We start from the raw sequence: 16,834 nt of genomic DNA on the forward strand, positions 1-16,834 counted from the left end.
AAACTAAAAATTCAGTTTGTTTGCATTCTTTTTCAGGGTTCCCTTACTTTGTGACTTTGAGCCTTTACACCAGCATGTACTTGCCCTACATAATTTGGTAAAAGCAGCACAAAGTTTGGATGAAATGTCACAGACCATTACAGATCTGCTGAATGAACAAAAGGCAAATAAGTTGTTTTAAATATTTTTATTAGTATAAGATGTTTGCATTGTTAAAGATCTTTAAAAGTCTCACTCTGTGTTCCAGGTGTCCACAAGTCAGGCATCCCCACAGTCGGCTGCTTCTCCAAGGATAGAAAGTACAACTACTACCTCACCAAAAACTCCTCCTCCACTAACTGTTCAGGATCCCTTATGCCCAGCAGTGTGTCCCTTAGAAGAATTATCTCCAGATAGCATTGATGCTCATACATTTGATTTTGAAACCATCTCCCATCCAAATGCAGAACAAACTATTCACCAAGCTTCGTTAGACTTGGACTCATTAGCAGAAAGTCCTGAGTCTGATTTTATGTCTGCTGTGAATGAGTTTGTGATTGAAGAAAATTTATCATCTCCAAACCCTATAAGTGATCCACAAAGTCCAGAAATGATGGTGGAGTCACTTTATTCATCAGTCATCAATGCAATAGATAGTAGGCGCATGCAGGACACAAGTGCACGTGGAAAAGAGGGGTTTGGAGATCGTGCTGCTCTGCATGTCCAACTGGAGAAATGCAGAGTTGCTGCCCAAGAGTCTCACGTCAGTATACAAACCATCAAGGAAGATCTGTGCCACCTCAGAACATTTGTACAAAAAGAACAGTGTGACTTATCAAATTCTTTAAAATGTACAGCAGTAGAAATAAGAAACATTATTGAAAAAGTAAAATGCTCTCTAGAAATAACACTAAAGGAAAAACATCAGAAAGAACTCCAATCTTTAAAAAATGAGTATGAATGTAAACTTGATGCTCTAGTAAAAGACAGTGAAGAAAATGTAAATAAAATTAAAAAATTGAAAGGAGATTTAGTATCCCTTGAAGAGGTTTTACAGAATAAAGACAATGAATTTGCTTTGATTAAACGTGAAAAGGACGCTGTCATCTTCATGCAACATGAAAAAGATCAGAAGTTATTAGAGATGGAAAATATAATGCATACTCAAAATTGTGAAATTAAAGAACTAAAGCAGTCACGAGAGATGGTGTTAGAAGACATGAAAAAGCTACATGTTGAAAATGATAGGAAAATAGAATCACTGAGAACCGAATTTCAGTGCTTAGAGCAAAGCCACCTAAAGGAATTAGAGGATGCAATGCATGTCAGGCACACACATGAATTTGAGAAAGTTATGACAGACCACAAAGTGTCTTTGGAGAAATTAAAAAGTGAAAATCAACAAAGAATTGACCAGATACTGGAATCTCATGCCTCAACTATCCAGGAAAAAGAACAACAGCTGCAGGAATTGAAACTCAAGGTTTCTGATTTGTCAGACATGAGGTGTAAATTAGAGGTTGAACTTGCGTTAAAAGAAGCAGAAACTGATGAGATAAAACTCTTGTTGGAAGAGAGTAGAACACAGCAGAAGGAGACTTTGAAGTCTCTCCTTGAACAAGAGACAGAAAATTTGAGAACAGAAATAAGTAAACTAAACCAAAAGATTCATGATAATAATGAGAATTATCAAGTGGGCTTATCAGAGTTAAGAGCTTTAATGACAATTGAAAAAGATCAGTGCATTTCAGAGTTAATTAGTAGACATGAAGAAGAATCTAATATACTTAAGGCTGAATTAGACAATGTAACATCTTTGCATCACCAAGCATTTGAAATAGAAAAAAACCTTAAAGAACAAATAGTTGAACTGCAGAGTAAATTGAATTCAGAACTGAATGCGCTTGAAAGACAAAAAGATGAAAAAATAACCCAGCAAGAAGAGAAGTATGAGGCTCTTATCCAGAACCTTGAGAAAGACAAGGAGAAACTGGTCATGAGCCACGAACAAGACAAAGAACAGCTAATTCAGAAACTTACTTGTGAAAAAGATGAAGCTGTTCAAACTGCACTAGATGAATTTAAATTGGAGAGAGAACTTGTTGAGAAAGAGTTATTAGAAAAAATTAAACATCTTGAGAATCAAGTAGCCAAAAGGTAAGTATTAAGCTTAGTATGTGATTGTTACTGATGACTCAAATGTACGTGTTAATCATAGTACCTTGATTTATTCATTTGTTGTAGTTAACAGAGAAACTAGGATGTTTTCACAAAGTAAAGAAATTTTTACTTTTAGAGTATTGTTTATCATAAATGTGAAAACAACATTACATAACTTTACTATTGGTTGATCTGAGTATGGTAGCTTGTGCCTGTAATCCAAGTATTTTGGAAGGCTACGGCAGGAGAAGTGCTATGGGCCCAAGCTGGACTGCAGAGTGAACTTGATCTAGACCACACCTTGTCTTGAAAAGTAAACAAGCCACAAAATACATGAGTATTTTGAAAACTGTGTGTAAGAACTTTTTTCCTTTTTAATTCAAAATTTCTTTGTGATTTGTAGCTTTTACTAAATTCTTCAGTTAAAATTAATTTTGTTCTCTTCTTATGATTGTATTAGAGTTTGTTTCCTCTGCCTATGGTTTAGCTAAAGCTAAATAAGATGAGAATGTGCAGAATGTTTCTCACTATTGTTTTCTTGATACTACGGTTTTATTTGTTTTTTCTGGTTGGAAAGATAATATTTTTAATTTCCAGATTTGTGGATTTCTTTTCATTATATTTTTTCATGTTTGCTGTCTGTTAATATTTTTTAATTACCACAGATGGGTTTAGAAACATTGCAATCGAATTTTGCCCAATAAACAGCTTGTAGAGTATCATTAGTGTATCATTCTGTCCTATAATTAGTTCTCAGAGTGAATATTTTAAGGGTGTGTGTATGCTTGTCTATGTATGTTTGTGTGTTTAATTCCTGCCTCTTTGCGTCACCACTTTTAAACACTCTTAATTGGCTGCCTGCAATATAATGCTGATTTTGAAATAGCTTTTTGTATTCTTAAGAGATCAGAGGGTTTAATAGAGAAATAAGCATTGTGTGAATGGTTATAGAACTATGGGAGACCAAAATTAAAACAGTGTAATTTACTATGGAAAAGCTCAGAACCAAAACTGGATGGTAAACTGGAAATAACAGATTATAATATTAAGGAATTAATTGCAGTAGGGGAAAAAAACTGTCATTGTAGAACTGAGTTGAGTTCTAAGTACAGCATAGACTAGTTCAAGTTTATTCTAGGTAATAGGGTCAGGATCAGTAGATGGAGCCCTATAAAGAGAAAGCAATCAAATGAAAGGAAATTTTAGCCAAACTGACTTACCAAGATTCTTGCTGCTAGCAAACTAGAGTGTTAAGAAACCAAGGGTAGGAGATGAATTTGATCCAATATTGAGAGAGATCAAATTACAGGAGTGAGGGATTTTCTCCCAACTGACTTACCAAACTTCTGGACAAGAACAGTTGTCAAGGTTGGAGTCTAAAGGGCTTAGAAGAGACTGACTAATAATGTTTAGTGAGTCTTTGTCAAGTTCTAAGTGAGATTTCAAGAAGACATACTCTGAAGCCCTCATCAAAAGTGATTCTCCATTGTTCACTGGGAAGCTGCCACAGTACTTAAGAACCTCTTAAAAGCATCAAATGTTGGCTTAGTCTGCAACATAAAAATGAGTAGTTCTCATTTACTTGTCAGAAAGTTACTGTGAGACAACTGGCTACAACCACTTCTGGAGAATAGGACTGTGTCTTTCTTCTGTTTTCCAAACCTTTCAGGTGTTCTTTTATTGGCATACTTGAAGCTCTTCAAGGGATTTTGGGAAATGCAGTCTCTGACTTGAAGTATGTATGAGATTACAAAAGAGGTGGTAGCAGTGTTATGGAGAGAGCAGTCTAGCATTGTACCCTGTTTTAAACTTATTAGTCAGATGTACATATTTCTTTACCCTACCCATATTGAACATCCAAATAAAGACACTTTAATATCATATTTGTTTTACGTGATGCAACTTCTGTCCCATACATGCCTGAGATTTCCTTATCCTCTCTCTTTTCAAAGGTAAAACTAAAATTGATATTATTCTATCCTTCCTTGATTGAACATTTGTTTTCTGTCTGTTGCAGTCACTGAAATTCTATAGAATAAAACCTGAAAAAATTGCAGAGTCTACCATTATCATATCTTACATCATAAACTGGGAGAGTAGAAGGTATTAAAAAACAAATGCGTTAGCGTGGATAGATTTAATTACTAGCCTTTATTTCTATAATTACCCTTGCAACTCTTATAAATATTTGCAGCTTCTTTCTATCATCCACTCCATTCATTACCTTAGTCAGTGCCTTATCTGATTGTAGTTATTCACCTAACAGGCATAACTCAAATCTTTGCAAAGATACTGACATTTACTTGTATAATACAGTTGCTGTAAGGGTTTTAATTTAATTAAACTTTTTTAAATGTGTGTATGCGCACGTGCATGCGTACCCCCAGAGCCTTGTACTTCCTAGGCAAGCACTGTACCACTGAGCTATACACCCATTCCTAGCTAGTATAGTTTTTCTCTAGGTTTTTTTGTGTGTTTGTTTGTTTCCTCCATTACTATACATGGTAGCCTAGAGACAACACAGGAAATCTGTGTTATATTAATTGTCTTTTCTGCCCTTATTCTATTGGACAGGAAATTAAATCTACTATATAGTATACTACATTTTTACTCATTGGTTCAGTATAATGGGGTACCCTCAGTGGCCAAGTGATAATTCAAGAAATGCTTGGGAGGGGTCACATGTGTTTTATGGCATGTGTGTGGAGATCAGAGGAGAGCCTTGACTTCACCTTGCTTGAAACAGAGCCTCTTTTGTTGATTTTATTCACTCCTATATACTTCAGACTAGCTGTCCTGCAAGCCTCCAAGAATTCTTCTGTTTACACCTCCTGTGTTGCCAGTAGGTATGACTGGGTTACAGAGGTATGCTATTGACTCTATGTAGTTTCTGGGATTACAACTTAGGTTACCACGCAAGAACTGCTTTCTGTAGAAGTCAATCACTTCTCTAAATATGCATAGGCTGAAATCCTGCTGCTTTTCACTGGAGTAATATTATATATACCAGTTTTAAGTTCTGTTTCTGTGACGAATCATAACTGGGAAAATTGCACAAAGTGGTCTCTGACTCAGAGTATTATTACATTTGGACTTTACTTCATCCTTGCAAAACGGCACACTTATGAGTCTTAAATAGATTGGTTCACAGCTATATCAAGCTAACTGCTTTAGTAATTGATATATGAGGCAAGACCAGTGCTTATATAGGCATGAGGCTGTGGTTACAAGTCTTTATCGGGAAATAATGTCCTTAGTTGAATACAGCTGGGTTTTTTTTGTTTGTTTGTTTGTTTGTTTGTTTTTGGAGACAGGGTTTCTCTATGTAGCCCTGGCTTTCCTGGAACTAGCTCTGTAGACCAGGCTGGCCTCAAGCTCACAGAGATCCATCTGCCTGCCTCTGTTTCCAGAGTGCTGAGATATAAGGTGTGCACTACCACTGCCTGGCAAATACATCATTTTTTTTTTTTTTTTTTTTTAAGGTTAAGGAATAATAGTTTGGGCAGAAATAGGGTTTGGTATAAAAAATTCAGTCCATGTAGAGAAAAACTGACCTTGTGGAGACAGATTAGTGTTCTTTTCATGATGATTAATGTCTAGTATGCTTAGCTTGTCATCTAATAACTAGATAGGTATCTACTGAATGACTGAAATGAGATTCCTAGGAGATTTCTTGCTGTGGAACATTTCTTCAGAGCACTTTAAGGACATTCACAATCCATTCCCATCTTCAGAGATATATCTATAGTCATTTTCTATGAAATCCTCCTACTCCTCCGTCCCTTCAATACAGAGAATTGAACTAAATCTCTCCATGGCACACAGTCTCAATACATAATGTCTCCCTGGTGAGACACAGTGGGTTCAGGATGACCAGCTGTACGTATCCTCCCAGATGGCTAAAAAAGGGAGTGTAGTTGATTGCTGGCCCAGGTCTTATAATTCAGTGGAAAATATGATTCTCTGGATCTAATTAGATTCCCAAATACCCAGTTCAAACTTCATTGTTTTGTTTTTACAATTTTAGCCTTTATTCAACCCATTGTGTGGATTGATGCCAGCTAACATTCTAGGACAAGCCTTCCAATTTCTGCTTTGGATCTGCTATCTGAAGTGGAGCCACATTGTGTCTCCATGATTTGCCTTTAATTGGCCTCTGCCACTGCAGAATCCAGTTACTCCCATGAAATGCATTTACTTTCAGCTCTTGTCTACCTCTGCAAGCTGTGGCCTACAAAAAACCGTTAGTCTTTTAGTCCTAGGTTTTTTAAATAATTGGGGAAATAAATTCCTTTGAACATTCTCAGGGTGTACATAAGAAATGCTTTCTAATGCCCTCCATTCACATGCCTTCCTGTAGAGCCAGGATTTTCTTATTTAACGTTTTTCCCTTGGTCCCCTTTTTGCCTGAGAAATCTTTACTTGACTCTGAATTATAGGTATATAGTTATACAAGTGAAAAAATATAATAAGTCATAAAGAAATCTCATTTTGCCTGAGAAATTTTTGCTTGACCCTGAATTATAGGTATATGGTTATACAAATGAAAAATATACTAATAAGTCATAAAGAAGTATATTTAAAAACCTTTCTTGGTATACATAGGATTTTACTGCACCTAACTTTTAGCAGTACATTTTGAATGAAATATATTGAAATATAGCATTATATTAATACATACTTAGAGAATAAATTTGAGTAGTCTTCCCATAATTGTGCATATTCTTTGTTAGGAAATTAAAATACAATAAATGTTGATTCTTCATTGGTTTCATTGTGGAACATGAAACTGCCAGTGACCTTTACATAATCTTCATATCCTTTAATCTGTCTTGTACATTGAAAAGGTATTTTAATCCCCATGTGTGATTTTATGAGCATCATAAATTAGTCATTTGGAAAACACTGGTTCACTAAGTTATATAGATTTTCCAAATGTTTACATGTTGTAAAATACAGCTAAATCAATACATACCCAAAATATTTGTATAAGTACTTCAACATAAGATATATATCTTATTATACTTTGATTAGTGGCCAAAGGACTTTATAAATATTTCCCATTTCATGGCACAGAATTTTATTTTTATTTTTTAGATTTTATTTTATGTGCATTGGTGTTTTGTCTGCATTCATGTCTGTGTGAGGGTATCGGATCCACTGGAGCTGAAGTTACAGACAGTTATGAACTGCCATATGGGTGCTTGGAATTGAACCCAGGTTCTCTAGAAGAGCAGCCAATGCTTTTAACCACTGAGCCATCTTTCCAGCCATGGCATATAATTTTAAATGATATAATGTAAATACTCAAGGAAGAATGAATTCTTACTATGTCATCAAGAAAAGAATACCTTCCCCTTTTCCCCATTATTATGAAGAGTAAGTTCTGTGTTACTATTTTTAATCTCTTATGATCCTGGACCTCCATCAGTGCAAGTATCAGATGAAAAAGACAAATGATGTTATGTTAAGAAAGTAACCTTTAAGTTCACCCTCTGCAGGCTTCTCTGTGGGTAGAATTCTGAAACTTTCAGGTCTAGAGTAGTTTTGTACCCTTTTGCAAAGGGCCAGAATATAAATACTTTGGGAGTTTGTAAACTAGATAGTCTGTTTTCAGACTACTCAGTTGTAACATTGTAGCAAGAGAGCACTTACCAAAACGGGTGGTGGGCTGACTTTGCCAACTTTTAAAGGATCTTAATATGGTGATCTTACTTGAACTTAATGTTTGTTAGTTGATCTAAGTTTAAGGCAGTCAATTTGGGAGCTTGATAATATCCAGCAGGGAATGTGGGATCTGATTATTGTGGCCATTTATAATTTTGTCCTGATTCAGTCCTGGGACTGTGCCTCCTGATCTTATATCTGCTCCCCCTCCCCACATTGGGTATATTCCCCACCCTATCCTCCCATATTTCTGCCAAAACAAATTTAAGTATCGTATGAATGCAAACCTTCCATGGTTAGATGTTTAACTTAACTTGGATAAATGGTTTGAAAATCACCATGAATCTGGAAGTAACTAAATAATGTAAGAGGTTCTTGTAAAGGATCTGAGTTTTAAGAATGTAACTGCTTAGCCGGGCGGTGGTGGCGCACGCCTTTAATCCCAGCACTCGGGAGGCAGAGCCAGGCGGATCTCTGTGAGTTCGAGGCCAGCCTGGGCTACCAAGTGAGTTCCAGGAAAGGCGCAAAGCTACACAGAGAAACCCTGTCTCGAAAAACAAAAACAAAAACAAAAAAAAAAAAAAAGAATGTAACTGCTTCAGAGTGACACTGATTGCTCTGAAAAAGAAGATGCTTTTCCTGTATGGAAGGGAAGCTGTGTAGGATTTGAAAGGGCCGCTGGGTCATGGTCCAAAAGCCCTACCTTCATTGGTCCCTTCATCTTTAAAAAAAAAAAATGGTGCCTTGGAAGCCCTGATCTGGTGTTTCATTTTGCCATTTCAGTTGGGTCATTACTGCCATCAAATCTAAGCTCAGTGTGGTTGAGCTTAAACAGAACCACTTAAAGATCTTAGCTGAAAACAAATGTGTGTATTTGTGTTTGCGTTTGATTTCAGTGCTTCCTTTTTATCACCACTACCACCCTTTCCCCAGACAGAATGTATCTCCTTGCTTCCCCAAAGGGAGGCAGTGGTAGTCTAGAAAACAAAAATGAACAAAAGATTGTATCAACAGTTACTGTTTCATTACTGTGTTAGTTAATTCTTTCATCTCAGGCCTTAGGGTAATATAAAATAAGACAAAATCATGTACCTGATGACCATGTGGAATAGTTTCCAGCAAAAACTCAATATAGGATATCTTTGGCATGGTATGTGCTTTTGTCCTGAGGCTGGCTAGGGATGATGTGTCTTTGGTAGAATGCTTGTCTAGCTTACATAAAGCCCTGGGTTCAATCCGCACTACTGAGGAGGTGGAGGCAGAAAGGCGGCCAAAGTCATCCTCAACAACATATGTGAAGTAGAGGCTAGCTAGTTTAAAACATCCATTTGTATCCCAGGATAATTATTTGTTATTCTCTGCATCTTAAGCTTTTTTATTTTTTATTTTTCCCAAGCCTCTGGTTCATTGTGCAGTAACCTGTGCTAATCACCACAGGCTAATCATCAGAGGGAATAAGTGTGAAAACTATATGTGCTTGCTTGCCTGGACCCATCTCTTCTACCTGTGTTATTTATCCTAAAACACAGTGCACCTGGCAATATAAAGATGAAAAACACTTAGAATGATAGGTATTTGCCCTTGTGTGTATATGCCCCCAATTGCACAATTTGAACTATACTGTTTCATTCTTAATAATATAAAACTCTCTTTCGGACTTATTTGCTGTTCCTTTTATCTTGACATCATTCAGAAAGCATTTTGTTACAGTAAAATTTGAATGTATGACTCTTAGTGGCCAGTTGTAACCCCACTTTTTCAGCCCATTCCATACAATTCTGTGATTGATTGTCTAATGTGGCCATGACTGTCTATATTCTAAGCTGTTGGCATTTACCCTCTAGCTATAGGGATAATTCTTCAGGGACTGTATTAGCTCTCTCGGATTATTTCTCACCCCTGCCTATGCCTGGTTATCCATTGTTACAGTCCTGAGTCTGTTCTCTCATTAACATTTCCTTTGTGCAGCACAGCTAACTACATACTATCAGTGATAAAGCTTTAACTTGCACAGCTCCATTTATTTCAACCCTATCAAGGACTAAGGGGGTCCAGCCCCTCAATAGTCCCCTCCCAGGGTCTGGGAAGAATCCACAACCAGCTGACAATCTTTGATGAGAAGAAATGAATCTATGTACACAAAACTCCTTAGTCCATATACTTCATTATTCTGTGTCAGTTACAAGCTTATATTCTGCTCTCATATTTAGGTCATCTTTAGCCTGATTTCTCTCTACACTTGTCTGCGATCTCTTCTAGGTTCTATCTTAATTCCTTCATCTAGTTCTGCCCCTTCTAGGTTCTCATCCATCTTGTTCCTTCCCATATCACCTTGTCTCCCATCTCCTCTCTCCTCTTCTCATTCTACCTCATCTTGTTCTTCCCCATCTGGCTCTTCCTCCTCTTCCATTTCGTTCCTCTAGTACTCTCTTGTAGCTCTTCAATCTACTTCTTTCCCATCTCAGTTTGTTCCTCTCAAGTTCTTACCCATCTAGTTCTTCCATTCTCTTTTCTCTTCTCTTCCCTATGCCCTGGAAGTCCCAGTATATAAAGGGAGGGTCCGAGCTAAATTGTGTAAAGCTATTACTTAATGTCCACCTCTCCTAGGCGGTGTCTCCTTGTGGAATTTACCATAAGTCAGGAGATTTGCAGGTGGGCTGTTATCATTGTTAGTCCTCGGAAGTTGGGCACCCACCTGGGTGGTGTTTCCTGTAGTCCTTGAAAGTGGCTAAGGGAGATAATCTGATTCCAGAGAAAGCCTTTCCTGAGGCTGTTCTCCAAATACCTGGAATATGTATGTCCAGAGAGTGATCAGTCCACACTGTTAGCCCTTCTTAGGGAAAAGTCAATTGGGAAAACTATGAAGGCACACATGATTTTCATAACAGAATACAGCGGATATATAACAAGCCAAGTAGCACCAAAAACTCCTTGGGATTTGGCTTCCTCTGGAGGAATTCTCTGATCCCTCCAGGTAGTGACTTTGCCATAAGCAGCTGAGTTCTTATGATATATTCCTGCCGCCCGCAGCACAACTCAAAGGAGAAACGGAAATAAATCCTTCACCTTTTAAGTGGTTGTTATTGGTTGTAGTATTAAGGCAACTCCTCGTAGTTAAAAAGGTTTGTTTTGTGGGGTAACTTAAGTAAAGAGATAGGTTACAGGGTCTGGGAAAGGTGTAGCACAGTCCAGTGGTGTTCTCTGGAAAACTCTGCTAGGTCTACCTCCAGCGTCCAGGATCCAGGAACCAAGAGAGCCGGCACATCCGGATCTCAGGTCTTAAGGGCTCCTGTCTCGGCCCCTCCTTGTAGGCATGACAGTTACCGAAGCCTCAATGGGGGTAGTACCTCCAGGGCAAAGCTGAAACAGCTACCCACTACAGGTTGTGTTACATGAAATAGAATATTCTAGCCTTTCTGCACTAAACCATAAATCAGACATTGTCTCCAAGTGTGTAGAGGAAAATTTGCCTGAGTGTTCAGATTTGAGTTAGCTTTATCTGTAAGTTTGGATGTATGGATAAGAGATTCCTATTTAATTCTGCATAATTTCAGTTGCTATAATATTAGTTGTACATTGCTACCATAAGTATAATAAAACGCTATTTAGGAGTGAGCAAACTTTTAACTAAAAACCCTGCTTATAAATGCACCTCTATTCCAAAAACATTCCAGTGTCTTTTAAAATCAAACAAATGCACACTGAAAATGAATTCTCTAATAATAACACAATAGCCTCTATTTTGTTGTAGCATGTTTTAACACTTAAATAGAGAGGTTGGAGACAAAGTCTGGCCATGTAGACCAGGCTGACTTGATACTATGCAAAGCTGAGGCTGGCTTGTAGAAAACTTGATTGCTGGGTTTATAGACATGAACCACCATGCCTGGATTGTTTCAACAGTTTTGAAGTTGGTATTTTAGGAATCTTTTGAAGGTTGAAAGCAAATTAAGATTTAAGATTAATAACCAGTGTGTAATCATTCACTTAGGCTTGCTTTTGCTTTACTTGGCCAGTCTCATCTCTGCTGCCTTGTCAGCAACCCTTAAAAGATTAGCAAAATTTTGACTGAAATGAGTCGGTTCAGGAATACATACATTTCCTTTGTTTGGAGAATTCATTTCAGCTTCATTTTTATTCATTGGGTATCAAAATGAGCCAAAAATCTATTTTATGAAAAGTAAAACTTTCCATCTAAGAAGTCACCAGGTGTGTGCTTCCTTTTCAGTTTAGAGGGATGAATCTTGAAGTGCCTGAGAAGTACATTGGTGCTGGTGGAAGCTCTTATTATGCCGCGTTCTTTTGCTGTCATTCACCATGTTACTTAAGACATTATATAGTTCACAGTTTTCATTCAGAAAGACAGGATTCACACAGACATATATTTCTCGTTATCATGGGTTTCTGGGAGGTAAATAACCTAAGTATGATATTTGATATATTGTGATTATGTCTATAATTGTCTTTTAAAAATCTTTTCAATTTTTAAGTCCTGCCTTTGAATCATCCAGAGAAGATTCTTCAAGCTTAGTTGCTGAACTTCAAGAGAAGCTTCAGGAAGAAAAAGCTAAGTTTCTAGAACAGCTTGAAGAACAAGAAAAAAGAAAGAATGAAGAAATGCAAAATGTTCGAACATCTTTAATTGCTGAACAACAGGTCAGTTTGAGATCTAAGGAAGCTAGATTTTTATCTAGCCAAGCTAGTTCTCTGTGCAGCTAAGGAGGGTTCATATATGTTGTTTGTGTTTCCATTACCTGGCCTTCTTCATGTTTGTTTTACCTTCATAATAAAAGCATTTATTTAAAAAGAAAATTTAACAATACTATGTCACATGAATGTAGGTAGCAGTCTGTAAGAATTATCAACTCAGGCTGACATGGATCAGAATCTCTGCAGATTCTCACTGTGTTCTTTCATAAGAACATACTAAAAGGAAAAACTTGATTTCAGATTCACATAATGAATTAACTGATTTGACTGATTGAACCAAAAAGTGTGAAACTAACAACTATCTTAGTTATCCTTAGTTAAAAGTGTTGTTTTAAAGTAAAATACTAGAGAGATGACTTCTAAGCTGTCTTACAGTTTCAAGTAAAGGCCAATTGGTTTTTTCTTACTACTTTTTATTATAAATTTGCTTATTATAAATGGTGATAATCATTTTAATCCATTTCATATTACATAAATAACAAAGTTCATGAAAATAAACAATGGTTAATATGCTTTGATATGTCCTAATTTCCTACCTGTAACCAGAACTAAGCTTCAATTTTTTTTTTTTTTTTTTTTCCAAGATAGGATTTCGCTGTATAGTCCTGGCTGTCCTGGAACTCACGCTGTAGACCAGGCTGGCCTCAAACTCACAAAGATCAGCCTGCCTCTACCCCCCCAAGTGCTGGGATTACAGATGTGTGCTGCCACCACTACCTGGCCCCTAAGCTGCATTATTAACATTCCCTTTTGAGGGGTCTTCCAGTGTGCTTCCTAGCCTGAACTCATGTTTAGTTTGTTCTTTACTCTTAGATTTTATCTAAAACTATCAAACAGTTTTCCTGTTAAAGCTGTCTGTTACCATTAATGGATTCCTAAAAGTGTAGAGCAAGGAGGGATCCTAAGCTGACAAAAGAGTCAGAGTAGGTCATTTTCTCATGTATGGATTTGTTCTATTTTAGGAAGATTTTAATGAACTCTTATAAATGAATCGTTTAACAAATTTAACCTCCTTTGTAAATGAAACTGCAATTAAAATGGCCAGTTATCTTATAAAATCCCTCTAGGGAATTGGATATATAAACATCTTGTAATGGGAATGGATGAAACCTGGGGAATAATAAGTTTAGTCACTGTACAGGTACAGAGGCCATTGCAAATGTCCAAATAAAACAGAGAGAAAGAGAAATACATGCTAATATGGTAAGCAAAAGTTAGCCAAAGATCAAAGATTTCAGAGGAAGAAAAATTACCCAAAGAAAAAGCCATGTATGCAGCAGCACTCTTTCCCTAAAATATCAAGCATTTACTAATGCCTCTCTTCTGACAGTACAGGCAAAAATTAGAAAATAAATTTTGTTTTCAAGGTAATGAGTTTGAACCAAGAAAATATATCCTTTACTGGAAATGTAGAACTTTTGCTTCGTGTGACTCCATAAATATACCTCAGATAAAAGTACCTACAACTTTTTTTTCATAGCATTGGCTGCTAAGTATACACAGATAATTGACTATTACTGTTGTTTCAGACCAATTTTAACACTGTTTTAACAAGAGAGAAAATGAGGAAAGAAAACATTATAAATGATCTTAGTGATAAGTTAAAAAGTACAATGCAACAACAAGAGCGTGATAAAGGTTAGTGTTGTCTTATAATATGATTTTAAAAAGTATTTGTGAAGTATTTTCAGTTGAATAATGATTATTTGAATTTGGGGTCAGATTTGATAGAGTCACTTTCTGAGGATCGAGCTCGTTTGCTTGAAGAAAAGAAAAAGCTTGAAGAAGAAGTGAGTAAACTGCGTACTAGCAGTTTTATTCCCTCAGCACCTCTGGTTGCAGCCCCAGAGCTTTATGGAGCTTGTGCACCTGAGCTCCCAGGTGAGACAGAGAGATCAGCCGTGGAGACAGCAGATGAAGGAAGAGTGGACTCGGCAATGGAGACAAGCATGATGTCTGTTCAGTAAGTAGGCCTACCTTCCACTGAGTTCATCAGAGGTTTTCAAGTCAACAGTGCCACACTGGGCCTGAGCTTGGTGTCACAGGCCTGTAATCCCAGCTTTGAAGGATGCCAAGGATCACATGTGAAAACTCTGCTTGTGCTACAGAGTGAGTTCAAGGCCAGCTGAAACAATTTAGTTGAGGCTCTGTCTCAAAATTACAAAAAATAAAAAATAAAAGGCTGTAGTGCTATTCCATTAAGTTAGAAAATTCTGAAGAAAGGAAATATCTTTTTGTTTGTTTATTTTTGTTTTTTCAAGATGGAGTTTCTCTGTAACAGTATTGGCTGTCCTAGAACTTGCTTTGCAGACAAGGCTGACCTCTAACTCACGGAGATCCACCTACCTCTACTAAATTGTTCTCAGCCTATATAAAAGTGTGATTTTAAAGGACAAAGTATAAACATGCTAAATTAGAAGTCATAAATGATAGGAATTAATCCAGAGTGGAAACACGAGCTGCAGGGGAAGTAAACCCAACTATATTTTATATGCAGGACAGACAATTAAATCAAAACAATGTAGAAAGCTCAGTGTAAGGCCAGGCACATGAGAGCATTTGTCTAATATCCCCAGTGTGATGGTGGTGGGGTGGGGGACAGAGGCTGGCAGATCCTCAGAGCTCATTGGCCAGCTGTTCTATCAGAATTAATGAGTTCCAGGGTCAGTGAGAAAACTCAAAAATGGTAGTAAGCAGTCTCAAGAAAGCTCTCAATGTTGACCTCTGGTCTTCACATATATGTACACACATCCACATAAACACATGCATAGACCACATACACACACCAAAAATCAGTCAATCAATCAATCAATCAATCAATCAATAAAGTTTAACGATCAATTTTTCCAGCTTTTATTATTAACAAAAAAATGAGCCTACATTTGGAAATTTTAACATGCCTTTATTTAGATGTGTAGTTATTAATGCCTCTAAGTAGATAGTAATATAAATATTAATATACAAGTAGAAACTGGAATGTTGTGGAATAAACAAAAAGGATATAAAGCCAAGTACAATCAATGTAATATCTAGAGAGAGCTATATAAAATCATATACATTTCTTTGAAAATAAATTCATAAAGGGAAAAAGTGTTTAATATGTGGGAAAGTATGAATTTTGAAGAAATTATCTCTAGATAAAAACATGCAAAATTTTGTTTCTAATTTCAAGAAGTGTCTGAGTTTGTATACAGAATAATAGCTATTCCGATCTATATGGGCTACTTTTGAAAATTTAGTACAAGGTTTTACTCTGTTAAAGATATCTGAATTAGTAGTAATAGTTAAGCTTCTAAAATTTTTTTTTTTCCGTCTTCGTTTTGAGACTGGGTCTCTCGAGGCTGTCCTGGAACTCACTGTGTAGACTAGGCTAGCCTTGAACACGTAGAGATCCACCTGCCTCTGCCTTCCAAGAGCTGAGAATAAAGGTGTGCACCACCATGCCTGGCTAAGCTTCTAAAATCTTGTTGATGAATGTACAATTCCAAGTTTTAAAGTGCTTATACTTTAATAACAACCATTCTCTCACTTTCAGAGAAAACATGCTATCTGAAGAGAAACAGAGGATCATGCTTCTAGAACGGGTGAGCAGACTTTCTGTAAAGTGCTTGTCTAATATGATAACCACAAAAAAAATTCAATGTTTTCCATTCTAAAACCACTACCTTTTGGTGTGCTTTATACATTGTCTTTTATGATGTGTCTGAGAAGTCCTGTCATTGGTTCTCCATTAACAGCTAGCAGTGAGGTCAAATCTTACTGGGTAACTTCCCAGTGAATGGCATCTTTAGAAAGCAAAAAAGAGCATACATACATTTTATAACAGCTCAGACATCAACAGTGTAAGATGAATAAGAATTTCAGCACATTTAATTCAAAAACAAAAGTAGATTTTCTGTTTGAGATGAGCAAGAATATAAGAAAAAATAATGAAGATTGAAGTAATGAAGTTTTTAATAAATATTAATTGAAGTGAACAAAACAAGTTTGCAATAAGGAGCTTCCTTACAGTTGCATACAAAATGGTATACACACACCCACAGAAACATACACATACACACCAAAAATAAAGAGATAAAAATTTGAAAATTCAAAAGTACTTTGAAAAGAGAATGAACTCTCAATGGCTAGTTTCATTCTTTGGATCATGAAGTTTTTTTTTTTTTTTTTTTTTTTTTGAGATCCACCTGGCCCTGCCTCCTGAGTGATGGGATTAAAGCCACCACCGCCCAGCTGTTCTTTTGGGTTTTTTTTTGTTTTTTTTTTTTTTTTTAACATTTATTTATTATATATACAATGTTCTGCCTGCATGTGTCCC

The 16,834-nt window shown here is 36.6% G+C and overlaps 1 protein-coding gene across 6 annotated transcripts in view; it reads left to right on the top strand.

Annotated features, from left to right (window-relative positions):
• Positions 1 to 16,834, top strand: part of LOC114684038 (RB1-inducible coiled-coil protein 1) — a 47,521-nt gene that overhangs the window by 22,763 nt on the left and 7,924 nt on the right. For all 6 annotated transcript variants that reach the window (XR_005090804.1, XR_005090803.1, XM_037202457.1 and 3 more), the window contains 6 exons: positions 37 to 163; positions 248 to 2,136; positions 12,297 to 12,462; positions 14,046 to 14,154; positions 14,239 to 14,479; positions 16,052 to 16,100. Coding sequence is in view for 4 of the 6 variants with exons in the window: in XM_037202457.1 (XP_037058352.1) it covers positions 37 to 163; positions 248 to 2,136; positions 12,297 to 12,462; positions 14,046 to 14,154; positions 14,239 to 14,479; positions 16,052 to 16,100 (2,581 nt within the window). In the remaining 2 variants the exon portion in view is untranslated. The remainder of the gene's footprint in view (positions 1 to 36; positions 164 to 247; positions 2,137 to 12,296; positions 12,463 to 14,045; positions 14,155 to 14,238; positions 14,480 to 16,051; positions 16,101 to 16,834) is intronic.

Source organism: Peromyscus leucopus, chromosome 2 (assembly GCF_004664715.2).
Source record: "Peromyscus leucopus breed LL Stock chromosome 2, UCI_PerLeu_2.1, whole genome shotgun sequence".
In the NCBI taxonomy this organism is placed as follows: Eukaryota; Metazoa; Chordata; class Mammalia; order Rodentia; family Cricetidae; genus Peromyscus; species Peromyscus leucopus.